General features: G+C 44.8%; 1 protein-coding gene across 1 annotated transcript in view; it reads right to left on the reverse strand.

Moving 5' to 3' along the window:
* Window positions 1-13,057, reverse strand: part of LOC138569360 (otoancorin-like) — a 209,496-nt gene that overhangs the window by 86,032 nt on the left and 110,407 nt on the right. Inside the window, exons 13-14 of the mRNA XM_069647277.1 lie at window positions 7,234-7,328; window positions 1,584-1,714 (exon numbers count right to left, since the gene is read on the reverse strand). Coding sequence (XP_069503378.1) covers window positions 1,584-1,714; window positions 7,234-7,328 — 226 coding nt within the window. The remainder of the gene's footprint in view (window positions 1-1,583; window positions 1,715-7,233; window positions 7,329-13,057) is intronic.

Below are 13,057 nucleotides of genomic sequence, written 5' to 3' on the forward strand. Positions count from 1 at the left end.
ATCAGAGGTCAAGAGTCGTGAGGCGAGGGGTGGCCACTTTTTTTTTGGGTGACAGGGACCATTTCTTGTCCCAGTACGACCCTGGACATCAGTATCATTTATTTTGTATTCACACCACTGTGAACACACATAAGTTACACCAGAATGGCCAGCTGTCTGTCAGTGTAGGATTGGAGGTATGAAAGTGATTGGAAGTTCATGTAAATGTGAGGGATGTGGGGAGCAAGAAGGGAGATGTGGTGGGGGAAGTATTCTGAAGTGGGGGAATGAAGGCTTACACAAGGTTGTTATACATTTCTATTGTTTTCCCTGTCTGATATCTGTGGAGCAAGCTGTTCCATGGTTCATCGTCAAGTGGGCATTCTTTTGTGAGCAAGGTGCTATTTAATAGGATTTTGCAGCAGTAGTGAGTTTGTAACCTGGTTTCTCTCCGAATACCGTTGAGAGGTGTCAGTTAGGACCAGTTTTACGGTTGACGTACACCTGAAGTATCGTACACCAAGCCAGGGGCTCCTTATAAATCCACCCCAGTGTTTCTGGTAGGTTGGCTTTTAGGCCTCCTTCAGCTCACTTGGGACGTCGATCCCCACCTGGAATTATGGACTGTGGGTACTGATATCTGGCGTGAAACATTGGGACCATTTGGGGTGTTTGGCTGCAGCTTGTCTCGAACCTTTTATGTTAGCTGTACATGTGGAACAGACCAGGGATTTGCAGTATAAAGCTTGCCTTGCATATCAGTTGCACTGTAGGTTTATGAATGCACTCCTACGGAGCTTATCATGTGACCAGACCAAAGTGCAGCACGTCTACGTGAGCTGCAACTGCATGGAAATCACGTGACATTTGGAAGTGGAAGTGCCGACCTGCCCACCAGCAACGCACCCATTCTACCCGTAATGATTACTCCATTTACTCCACCCATGATGTGTTCCTTTCTGCCTTGCTATGTACAGCACCCGCCTATTCCCAGGCAGTCTCTCCACTGTTACATTCTAGTGCCAATGTAGCACCGCTATTCCGTCAATCCCGTGCCGGCATAACCTGGGCATTTCTCCATACTTATACCAACATATTTGCTTTATTCCAATCGCCACCCTTGCCACCCCAATCACCCAGGAGGAGAGAGAGGCGGACGCTGCCCCGTTATTTGGACGCCTCCTCCGGTTCCTCCACGTCGTCACCTCCATTGCTACGCCTGCTGTTCTGTGCCTGACCCCACCAAGCCCCTTTCTATTTTGCACAGAAAATGGCCAAATGTTTCACTTGTTGTCAGCAAATAATAGTCCACACATAGATTGGGTCGTGCAACTTGCAACCATGATGGAGTGTCTAGAAGTTTGTTTTGAACCGCCCTGAAACCTCTTATTGTGTATTCCTGTCACTTCCATGACATTTGTACTCTGCATTGGCGATACCCGGATCCTGATAATCAGAATACACTTAGACAAGGATCTGAAAGTCTATTTGCATAGGGACATCTCTGGTGAGGTGAAGAGATTCCCATCTAAGATAGGCTGCCAGTTACCATTCCATCTCAAGTACATTCAATGCATTTTGGGGTGCCCGCAGAGCCAACTTACATAGGACTCGTTGGCAAAAAGAGTCAGGTCCTCTGGGGTGCAGTATGTCAGGAAAGGTCCGATGTATCGCACAAGCCCATCGGTGGAGTTTGCGGCGGGGTCCGATGCGTTGAGGCCTTTTGGCTTGAGACCTAAAAGAACAGCATGTCAGAGCATGAACAAAGAGAAGAGGCCATTTTGAAGTATCCATTTGGATGCGCAGGAGCTAAAACACGGTTTAATGAAAGGGCTCCGCTGATAAATGTTTGTTGTCGAAAAACAATTTGTTAAGCATTTTTCATCAAACATTTTTATTTTTCTGGTTTAATTTTTTTATTGACATTCGAAGAAAGAACACCTAAATCTCTCCAAAACCACAGTATACCGTTCTAAAAGCTAATACGCGGGTGTGTGTGGAGGACTTGTGGATGACAATAAGAAACTCACAAACATGAAAAATGACAATGCTGAAAAATATTGTGTGCAAAGACAATTTCACAAAAGCTACAACTCTTGTTATAAGAGAAAAGATGGTATCTGTGACCATGACGTGTAACAAAATGGAGGCAGCTAATGCCATTTTACTCAATCGGGGGATTAGCGGAGAACTGTTTTACCACCGAATGCTATGACCATGGAGCACGTCGCCTGACGCTCGCTGTGTTTCCTAATGAGCTTTCTGGGGGGCTCGAAGGATGTCCAAAGGGTGCCCCAGAAAACCGTATAGAGCCTGGGGCCCACTGGACATCCTCTGATGCCCCTCAAGGGGCCTGAGGGGGCGTAACCCTTATGTGGGGTCTCAGAAACGATATTTTTACTCAAGTGGGGGCTCAGTATCAAAAGGTTTCAAGACCAGTGAAATAGTGAGTTCTGGGCGCCATAAAAACGTAGGATCCCATTGAAATCATTCTTGTGATAATTTTGTTTGGAAAAAAACAGAAATAACAGCTGGAAGATTTCATATTATGTACAAAACAAGCCACCATAAAATATTGTTAAAAGCTAATACAACTAAAACGTTCTACATTGCAGATGATTTTTTTAAAAATAAAAAGTTAAACAAATTACAGAACAAAACCTATCCAATTCATTGTGCTTGCCAGTTGCACTCTCTTGGAGAAGCGCTGTTTGAGTGCCCGTGCACACAATAAGGAAAGTGCCATGCAACGCCAGCCCTTCCAATAACCTCCATTCAGAAAGTCAACGTGAAAGTTCATTTTTTCAAATTCCTCTGGAAATCCCACGCATGCCAGAGGCACATCTCTTGCGCCCCCCAGTGTCCGCCAGTCACGTCTACTGCAGAATGGACACCGCCAGAGTGGAAGAAGCCGGTGGTGCACCAATGGAGCAGCAGCGGTGCTGGTCGTAAATAGCGGCAGGGTTGCAGGCACAAGGGACGTGAGGGTGTTTCACAGGGTTGGTCCTCACAACATATGAAAATGTGAGGGTTATTTACTGCACGTTTCAATAAAGGCCATCCAAATTCAGAGACAATTTTAGGAACATAATTATTTGCAAAGGAAGATTAAGTGCGGGTCTAAAAAATGACAGTACTTATTGTTGACATGTGTTAAATTGGCTGACAGGCAATGCACCTTTTGCCATGATACAAGAGAGCTTGTCTCCCGTGCAGCATCCGACATATTCATTTGTTTTCCTCAATGACCAATGGGCGCAAAGGCAATCTAACTGTACCTCCCCCTTCTGTCCACTATGTGGCACCAGACCCAAACAAACTGCCTATGGTGATGCCCAGGATGTGATGAATGCGTGATCATCTCACCTGCAGAATGATTAAAGGTGCTAGCAATGACCTCCTCATACGATGCAGTAACAGGTCATAGTGGGTAGTCTGGCAGCGGGTCGCCAGCGCTCAAAGAAGCAGGGGAATTCTGCAGGAAGGACAGGCCTGATGATGGCGCTACCGCTCAATATTACTTGGGTGGCTGCCAATGCACTGTGAGAGAGAATACCTCCTGACCGTGCCACTCAGGGACACTGGGGGACTGTGGCAGGAGAAGAAGCCACCTGCTACATGATGTGATCCCCTCGAAGTGGTGTAAACTGATGGTGCACACAGCCTACCTAGTCTCCCATATTTGCACTGCTACATATTCCCCAACCAACCCATCAGAATAGATCACCTACTGTGGCCCTATTTTCTCGCAAAGCCATCCAGTTCCAGATAAAGGAATCCGATTCCAGTAGACCAGTGCCTTGAAGGCAAAAGAGCCAGCATGCCCCCTCAAAGCCAACTGCTTCCCGATAAAGGAATCGGATTCCAGTAGACCAATGCCCCAAGGGCAAAAGAGACAGCCTGTCCTCTCAAAGCCAACCGGTTCCAGATAAAGGAATCAGATTCCAGTAGACTAATGCCCTCCATTCCAAACAACCAGCGTGCTCTCTCAAGGCCAACCAGTTCCAGATAAAGGAATCCGATTCCAGTAGACCAGTGCCCTGAAGGCATAAGAGCCAGCATGCCCTCTCATAGCCAACTGGTTCCAGATAAAGGAATCGGATTCCAGAAGACCAGTGCCCTGAAGGCCTAAAAGAAAGCATGCTCTTGCCAAACCAACCGGTTCCAGATAAAGGAATCAGATTCCCGTAGATTAATGTCGTAAAGGCCTAAGAGCCAGCATGCTCTCCCAAAGCCAGCAGGTGCAGGGTAAAGGAATCAGATTCCAGTAGACCAATGCCCCAAGGGCAAAAGAGACAGCCTGTCCTCTCAAAGCCAACCAATTCCAGATAAAGGAATCAGGTTCCTATAGAATAAAGTCCTAAAGGTCTAAGAGGCAGCATGCTTCCCTAAAGCTAACAAGTTCCAGATAAAGGAATAAGATTCTAGTAGACCAGTGCCCTGAAGGCCTACGAGCCAGCATGTCCTCTCATAGCCAACCGGTTCCAGATAAAGGAATCAGATTCCCGTAGATTAATGTCCTAAAGGCCTTAGAGCCAGCATGCTCTCCCAAAGCCAGTAGGTGCAGGGTAACGGAATCAGATTAGAGTAGACCAATGCCCCAAGGGCAAAAGAGACAGCCTGTCCTCTCGAAGCCAACCAATTCCAGATAAAGGAATCAGGTTCCTATAGAATAAAGTCCTATAGGCCTAAGAGGCAGCATGCTTCCCTAAAGCTAACAAGTTCCAGATAAAGGAATAAGATTCCAGTAGACCAGTGCCCTGAAGGCATAAGAGCCAGCATGCCCTCTCATAGCCAACTGGTTCCAGATAAAGGAATCGGATTCCAGTAGACCAGTGCCCTGAAGGCAAAAGAGCCAGCATGCCCCCTCAAAGCCAACTGGTTCCAGATAAAGGAATCAGATTCCCGTAGATTAATGTCCTAAATGCCTAAGAGCCAGCATGCTCTCCCAAAGCCAGTAGGTTCCAGATAAAGGAATAAGATTCCAGTAGACCAGTGCCCCAAGGGCAAAAGAGACAGCCTGTCCTCTCAAAGCCAACCAATTCCAGATAAAGAAATCTTCCTATAGAATAAAGTCCTAAAGGCCTAAGAGGCAGCATGGTTCCCTAAAGCTAACAAGTTCCAGATAAAGGAATAAGATTCCAGTAGACCAGTGCCCTGAAGGCAAAAGAGACAGCCTGTCCTCTCAAAGCCAACCAATTCCAGATAAAGGAATCAGGTTCCTATAGAATAAAGTCCTAAAGGTCTAAGAGGCAGCATGCTTCCCTAAAGCTAACAAGTTCCAGATAAAGGAATAAGATTCTAGTAGACCAGTGCCCTGAAGGCCTACGAGCCAGCATGTCCTCTCATAGCCAACCGGTTCCAGATAAAGGAATCAGATTCCCGTAGATTAATGTCCTAAAGGCCTTAGAGCCAGCATGCTCTCCCAAAGCCAGTAGGTGCAGGGTAACGGAATCAGATTAGAGTAGACCAATGCCCCAAGGGCAAAAGAGACAGCCTGTCCTCTCGAAGCCAACCAATTCCAGATAAAGGAATCAGGTTCCTATAGAATAAAGTCCTATAGGCCTAAGAGGCAGCATGCTTCCCTAAAGCTAACAAGTTCCAGATAAAGGAATAAGATTCCAGTAGACCAGTGCCCTGAAGGCATAAGAGCCAGCATGCCCTCTCATAGCCAACTGGTTCCAGATAAAGGAATCGGATTCCAGTAGACCAGTGCCCTGAAGGCAAAAGAGCCAGCATGCCCCCTCAAAGCCAACTGGTTCCAGATAAAGGAATCAGATTCCCGTAGATTAATGTCCTAAATGCCTAAGAGCCAGCATGCTCTCCCAAAGCCAGTAGGTTCCAGATAAAGGAATAAGATTCCAGTAGACCAGTGCCCCAAGGGCAAAAGAGACAGCCTGTCCTCTCAAAGCCAACCAATTCCAGATAAAGAAATCTTCCTATAGAATAAAGTCCTAAAGGCCTAAGAGGCAGCATGGTTCCCTAAAGCTAACAAGTTCCAGATAAAGGAATAAGATTCCAGTAGACCAGTGCCCTGAAGGCAAAAGAGACAGCCTGTCCTCTCAAAGCCAACCAATTCCAGATAAAGGAATCAGGTTCCTATAGAATAAAGTCCTAAAGGCCTCAGAGGCAGCATGCTTTCCTAAAGCTAACAGGTTCCAGATAAAGGAATAAGATTCCAGTAGACCAGTGCCCTGAAGGCATAAGAGCCAGCATGTCCTCTCATAGCCAACCGGTTCCAGATAAAGGAATCAGATTCCCGTAGATTAATGTCGTAAAGGCCTAAGAGGCAGCATGCTTTCCTAAAGCTAACAGGTTCCAGATAAAGGAATCAGATTCCAGTAGACCAGTGCCCCAAAGGCATCTCAGAACAGAACCTTTACTTTTGCATCTGAAGGATTCTCACTGCAGCGAACGCGGCTGTCTTTGTCCAATATCTTCTTTTGTGAAATAACTTATCACTGTGCATATGCAAGATCTGCTGCAACCTACAGTGATTTGTAAAGAAAGATAACATACAAAAAAATAAGACAAGTAAATATAATAAACTAAAAACTCACTGAAATTCAGTAATGTGTCATGGCTAGTACTGGTTAGCTACTTCCAAAATGAATACAATGCTTAACACTCCCTCTTTTTTCCTATGCCTTGCTGGGCCCACTGTGGAATAGGCGGAGGCGCTGTACCAAAACATACAATTATTGGAATTCTGAAGCAAATGATGGTGAAAATTAGTCATAGGTCCTCATTAGGAGTTTGGAGGTAGCCATGCCACTTTTAGCGGCATGTCTAATCCCAAACCGGATACCGGGTCCGGGTCCCAAAAATAGGGAATTACCAGGCCATGGCGACTTTAGTGGGCCCGGTAATTCCCATTCTCGGGACCCGGACCCTGTAGGGTTCAATGGGAATGGGGAGGATGCTAAAAACAGGCCCGTTAATGACGGGCCCGTTGTTAGCATCCTGGACTGCTAGTGGGTCCCGCTCTGCACGTCTGGTCTGGCCAGGCGTCCAGAGCAAGACCTGCTGCAGACCTCGTAATGTGGCGGCCCGGAATGAACGGTGCCAGTCCCTTACCGGCACCGTTCATTCTGCGGCCGCCCTCATTGTAATGTGATGGGGAATAGGAGACATCCTTGTGCGGCCACATGCCAGAACCTTTGCATATAGTCCGGATGAAGGTGAGCCGAAAAAAAACAAAAAAAACACAAGATTACCAAAACATTAAAGGAGTGGCGGCGCTTCATGTCTTACCGTTCGTTGCAAGGTAGGGCTTCATGCATGCATCGTAAAACAATTTTCGCTTTTCAGACGTAATATTTGGATATTCAGCTTTCACGACTTCAAGACTGTGACAGAAAATGAGAAGACACTTTAAATTATTGATTGGCAGTTTTGGCGCCCATAATAGGCTGGAGAATCAATCGAGATCATTAAACAGAAGATGCAGAGTGAGAACGCCCCGCGCCATTCGTCACTCTTCGCTATACAGTGTCATATTATTTCAAATGTGGCATGCTAACCTACCTGGGTGGTTACAATGGCAGAACCATCTTGCCCAACTGGTGCTGTGACATTTGCGGGAGGGTGCATGCGGTGTTCAGCATGCAATGCGAAGGAATGTTTTCCTTCGACTTCAGTTGCACTGGTGCCTGGAGCTACACCCCCATGTGAAAATGGAGCATACATCTTCAAAACGCCCTTTTCTCTGCTTCTCTAGATCTAAACCTGGACACCTTTCAGAAACAATATCCGCCTGTGTCCTGGGGTACTATGCTACATCTGCCTCTACATTCCAACCCTACTGTCAGACCTCTGCTACTGTGCATGATTTGAACTTTGGCAAATAATGATCTGCTAAATATAGAACCATGTAGTATAAGGATGTACACAACCACACTGCGCAGTAACAAAAGTGATTTGTAATATTTGAATTCAATTATCCGACATGAATGCAGCCGACACGTGTTTCGACCATCAGGTCTGCTTCCAGGCTGAGATTGTTCTAATTGTACACACTCAATCGAGCTATGAACTGAACAAAACCGTTATATTTGTTAATGCGTAAAGATAATCTCAGTGTGGACTGATTATAAACCCGCGAGTGAGGAATGACAGTCTTTCGTTTGAATGTTTTTCAGCTGCCCACGTAAACTTCAGCCTTGAACAGGACCTGATAGTCGAAACACGTGTCGGCTGTATTCATCTCGGCTAATTGAATTCAAAATTACAAATCACTTTTGTTACTGCGCAGTGTGCGTGTGTCCATTTTTATACTACATTATGTCCTGGACACCGTGGGCATAGGTTACAATTATACACAACCACCCACAGCAGTCATACTATTGTCTCTTTCATAGTTTGGATCTGGTTCACATAGTGGCTTTTGCCCTGAGCAGCGTAAAGCGTTCCAGTCTGTTGCCCCATATGGTTCTGTTGACTAAATATAGAACAGGGGCCTGCAGTATTTGCATCCAAAGATGTTTTGGACTACATCTCCCCTCAGCCCTGTCCAGTGGCGTAACACAAAATGTGGGGGACCCCCATGCAGGCCATCCCGAGGACCCCCACTGCCACGGGGACCCCTGCTGGGCATGGGCAGTATGAAGACCCCCACAGCCCAGGGATGCAGGGGCCCCTGTTACGACAGTGGCCCTGTTAAGCATAGTCAATAGTAAGGGATCATGGAAGTCATAGTCAAAAACAGCTGGAGTGACACAGGTTGCAGAGGCCTTATTTAGATGGAATGGTGCCCTTTGGCTTCTCGTCTATTTCCTGTCATTTACCTTCATTTACACTTTGTCTTTCAGAACTCGTATATTCCCCCTCTTGGATCCATTCCTGGAATCTCGGTGATCAGGTTACCTGCCCATTTTCATGCAGTGTATTTGCTGATATTTAGTAGATTTTTTGCATCTTGAACTAGCTGATGCCTCTTGCTGTTCGATCATTGCTTTATTTGCCCAGCTCACGCCCTTTGATCCCTGCAAACCTTATAGATCGTTTTAACCAGCTTTCGAATGATTGCGTCCCGCCATTGGATTCATTGCCCTGCACACTACCTTTGCATATTGAAGTATTGGACGTGCTTGGGTCTTTGCCATTTTTGCTGCCAGCTCTACTGTGAGATTTAAAGAATGGGATTGTGTGCTGCGCTGCTGATTTATTCATCCCAGATTCTTTGCGACTCCTGGTCTTTTCCCTATTTGCTTATTTAATGATCAGTTGTCTATAGAATATTGACTTCATTCCTAAAGTGACTATATTTCGAAAATAAAAAAACTGGGACAGGCCACTGACAAAGAAGTAGGCCTACAGCTTCAGCTGGGAAACTGTAGTCCTACTTCTATGTGGGTGGCCTGTCCCGTGTCATGTTACAGCGGCCGGGTCCCGAGGCTATTTTAAGTTTCAAAAACTCATCCGGGGTTTAGGGATCTGGTGGATATCATCCCGGTTTTTGGCAAACCGGTGGAAATGGGATTATATCTGGCCAAAAACCGGGATAGTACCCACCCGATTCCCAAATCCCTGGACAGAGTTTTTAAGCTTAAAAAAGTCTCTGAACCCCCGGACGGAGCTGCAAATACCCAGACAGTCCCATCAAAACCGGAACTTCTGGTCACCCTATTAATTGCTGACTGCTTGACTTTGCATTTTGGAGCACGTGCTGACAGCTCGGCTTCAATCTATTTAATCATTTCGAGCCCTTTGCTTATTCCTATTTGGAATGTTGTCTGAACTCTTGCCTATGGGCCCCATTGCTGAACTCCTACCTTTATAAACAGCACTAGCGGTCCTCTCCCCCTCACTGCGCGCAGGATTCAAGCAGAGGCTGTATTTCCTTATTTGCGGGTGATTCGTGAAAAAGGACCGGCATGCAGTGCTCAGCGTGCAGAGTGGGATCCCCTAGATGCGAGTCATGTATCTCCTAGAGGCCACAGGCAGCAGTACAGGGTGAACATTGAATCTTTTGTTGCTCACAATGCCCATTATGCATGCACTCCTCTGCATTTCCATCATTTCCAGAACTACCATGAATAAGGGACCTTGGTCAGGAAGGGGGCAGCTCAAAGTGATTGGTTTAAGCCCTATGAAAGCATGTGTCCAGTACGTCAGAAAGAAGTTCTCTGGATTGTGTTGCAGTTTTGTGTTTTGAGTAGATTCCTGCTTCATGCTGTTGTTGTTGACCCGCCTGTAGATTGCCCTCCTGTTCTGGTAACTGGTTCAGATATTCGGTCCTTGGCCCTCACCTCTGTAGATTCGCCTTAGAAGCAAGACAACACGGAGCGATATAGTGCTTAGAAACCTCTGGATATTAAGCATGTTATAAATAACCGGTTGCAATAGACTGATTTTGGATGCGTATTATCCGGTCACCTTTGTGATTAATATCCCTGTCCTCTAACTTACCGAACAATATTTGGGCTGAACTAGAGGACTTTGGAAAGGCTCTTGGGGCATCTCTGAGAATTAGATACAAATATTACATAGTAAACCGTCTTCCTTTCAATACTGACTTTTCTTAACTATTTTGGTTTCGGAAGGTGTCTGTTTCCCTAGTTGAACTTAAAACATATTCCTTTTAGAAATAATGTGAGAACCCTACAGATGCAACTCGCAATGCCAAACTCGTGCATACACACACACACACCTAGGGCAGAATTGGTACTTTATCTAGATGAAGGTCTCTGTTGGGCCGCAGAGACCTTTATCCACATAAAGTACCAATTCTGCCCTAAATGTGGGCATCCAGGGGTACGGATCAAGGGCAGAACAGTCACTCCCCACTGAGGGACTTGGAGAACAGGTTTTATTTCATACAATGCAGAGATGTGTGCATCAAACATGGATCTGTCGTATCATAAAATGGGGATGCGCCTGATGTCCGAGCCCTACCTGCAACAGCATTGACAGTGTCTGTTTACATATACTCTCAGTGGCAATGATTGCAATTGTTTATTTATGACACACTTGGTACCCAGAGGTTTCTAAGCACGGACCCGAGGATTGAACCTGTGTTGTTCAGCATTGTCTTGTTTCCAAGGCAAGTGCGTTGCCTCTGAGCTATCCTCCCAATAGCGTATAAGCCCAATCTACGCTTGAAACAGAAAGAATGCAGAGAATGGCATCTTGGTCCTAAACTTTGATCATTTTCTATAAATGTACATGCTTGAACACATGCCGCGATCATTGGCTGCTACAAGCGCGTAATTCCCACTCCATACTTCACTGGTGAGTGCAATATTTGTTTTCTGATTGATCGAATGGCACTACATTGCTTGCAGAATACCCTGCGTGTCGTCTCTTTTTTACAGTATCTGATTTAGGATGGAGCAGCAAGTTGGAAGCTCCTTTTAAAATATGTTACCCATCCTCCTTGTTTTGCGACTGGCCAGGGTCCATATATAGTTCACACTTTGCAAACCTCAAAAATCTGGAGGATTAACCCTTTCAAAATATTGGCAGATAGGTGATGCATATTTTCAGGTTAAACCCCATTTCGCTATGTTTCCTTTTGCCCAGTTGCACTGATGTGCAATTTGCTTTTCAAAGTCTCTGAATAGGGAAAGGGATTTCTTCTGAATGATGTACAGTTTTGGTGTTACGTTTTCTTTAGCAAGCAGAAGTAATGCCGTTTATTTTATGATGCTAAATGTGTTTGGTCAGTATGAAGTGTTGAAAGGAAACATCATAACTAGCTTGTCTGGGTTTATAGTCATTGCATCGAATTCCTACCATCGCCATACCATTCCATCTAGAATAATGCATCGAACAAAATTGCATCAAATGCATTTTTTTTTACTTTTATTCTTTTTAATGGGGGGTCCCTGCAACCCCATACTTTAACCTTTAAAACCCATTATATTTAAACTAAACCCTTTACCTTTAAAAAAATGCATTTAATGCTTTTTTTAATGCAATTTTTTCAATGGTAAGGCATTCGATGGTATTGCATTCAATGCAATGACCAGAAACCCTTGTCCGTATTTAGGGTAAAAAGATACAATGCTTGCCTTGCTCGTGTGGAAAGAGTATTATGCAGGACAATACAATCATCATGCCCAAACAGGATAAAGAGTCGATTAAATCATTATGCAACATGTTTGATGGGGCACATTGTTTATGCCATCAAATGGCGATGGGGTCAGATCTACGTTGGACAAAGTAAGTGATGATTAATGGATTGGTTGATCAAACATAAGGGTGGCACTAGGAATGCTAACCCGAAATCAAGCGTAGTACGTCATTTTCATTCCACAAGATCCTGAATGAGATCAGTCAATTGAAAGCGTGTGCCGTCAAATCAATTTGACAACACCATCTAAGAGACCTTAGAAACATTTTGGACTTTTTATTCATAGAGAACACCAAAGTTCTCAATCTACAGGTCTCCTGGTAAGGGGAATTATAATTCATCCCATCAAGAAATAAGACTGGATTGTTTTTTGTTATCTTGTGTTTTCTATCAAGCCAATTTTGTATACTTGTTGCTGTGAAAACGAATAACAAGGCGGCGATTATACTGTTGTAGAGAGGCAGATGTACACATCATCACTAGTGCCCACCTCCTCACCTCTGTCATACAGGAAGAACAGCAAGAGAGCACTGTCTTTAACACCTGGTATCGTCCCAATAGAGCATTGAAGATATGAGAGAAGACAACCTTATTTAATGATTTGGTGGAAGGATAGCTGCATACACCACTGAATATAGAAGAACGATAAGTGAAATAACACCAGAGTAAAGTGACATCACAAAGAGAAGACATTAGGATACACTGAAACGATATGCAAATACTTTAAGAATGAATATGTACAGAGAGAAACATGCATGCAAATACGAAGAAATCATATACAGTAAAACGATGAGTAAGAAGAGAATTACCAAATGTATATATGCAGAAATGGAAGGTAGATGAGATATATAGAAGCTTGATGCAAGAGAAAATATAACGCGAGTAAAGCGGCCATGATGAAAAGATGGACGTGGACTCTGCATAAATAATAAGCAAGAAGCCTTGAAGAGAGAAACCAAAACTGCAAAGCTGACAGATAGCTTGTGCAAAGAACAAAGAATA

This window comes from Ambystoma mexicanum, chromosome 2q (assembly GCF_040938575.1).
Source record: "Ambystoma mexicanum isolate Mex_15411 chromosome 2q, UKY_AmexF1_1, whole genome shotgun sequence".
NCBI classification, from domain to species: Eukaryota; Metazoa; Chordata; class Amphibia; order Caudata; family Ambystomatidae; genus Ambystoma; species Ambystoma mexicanum.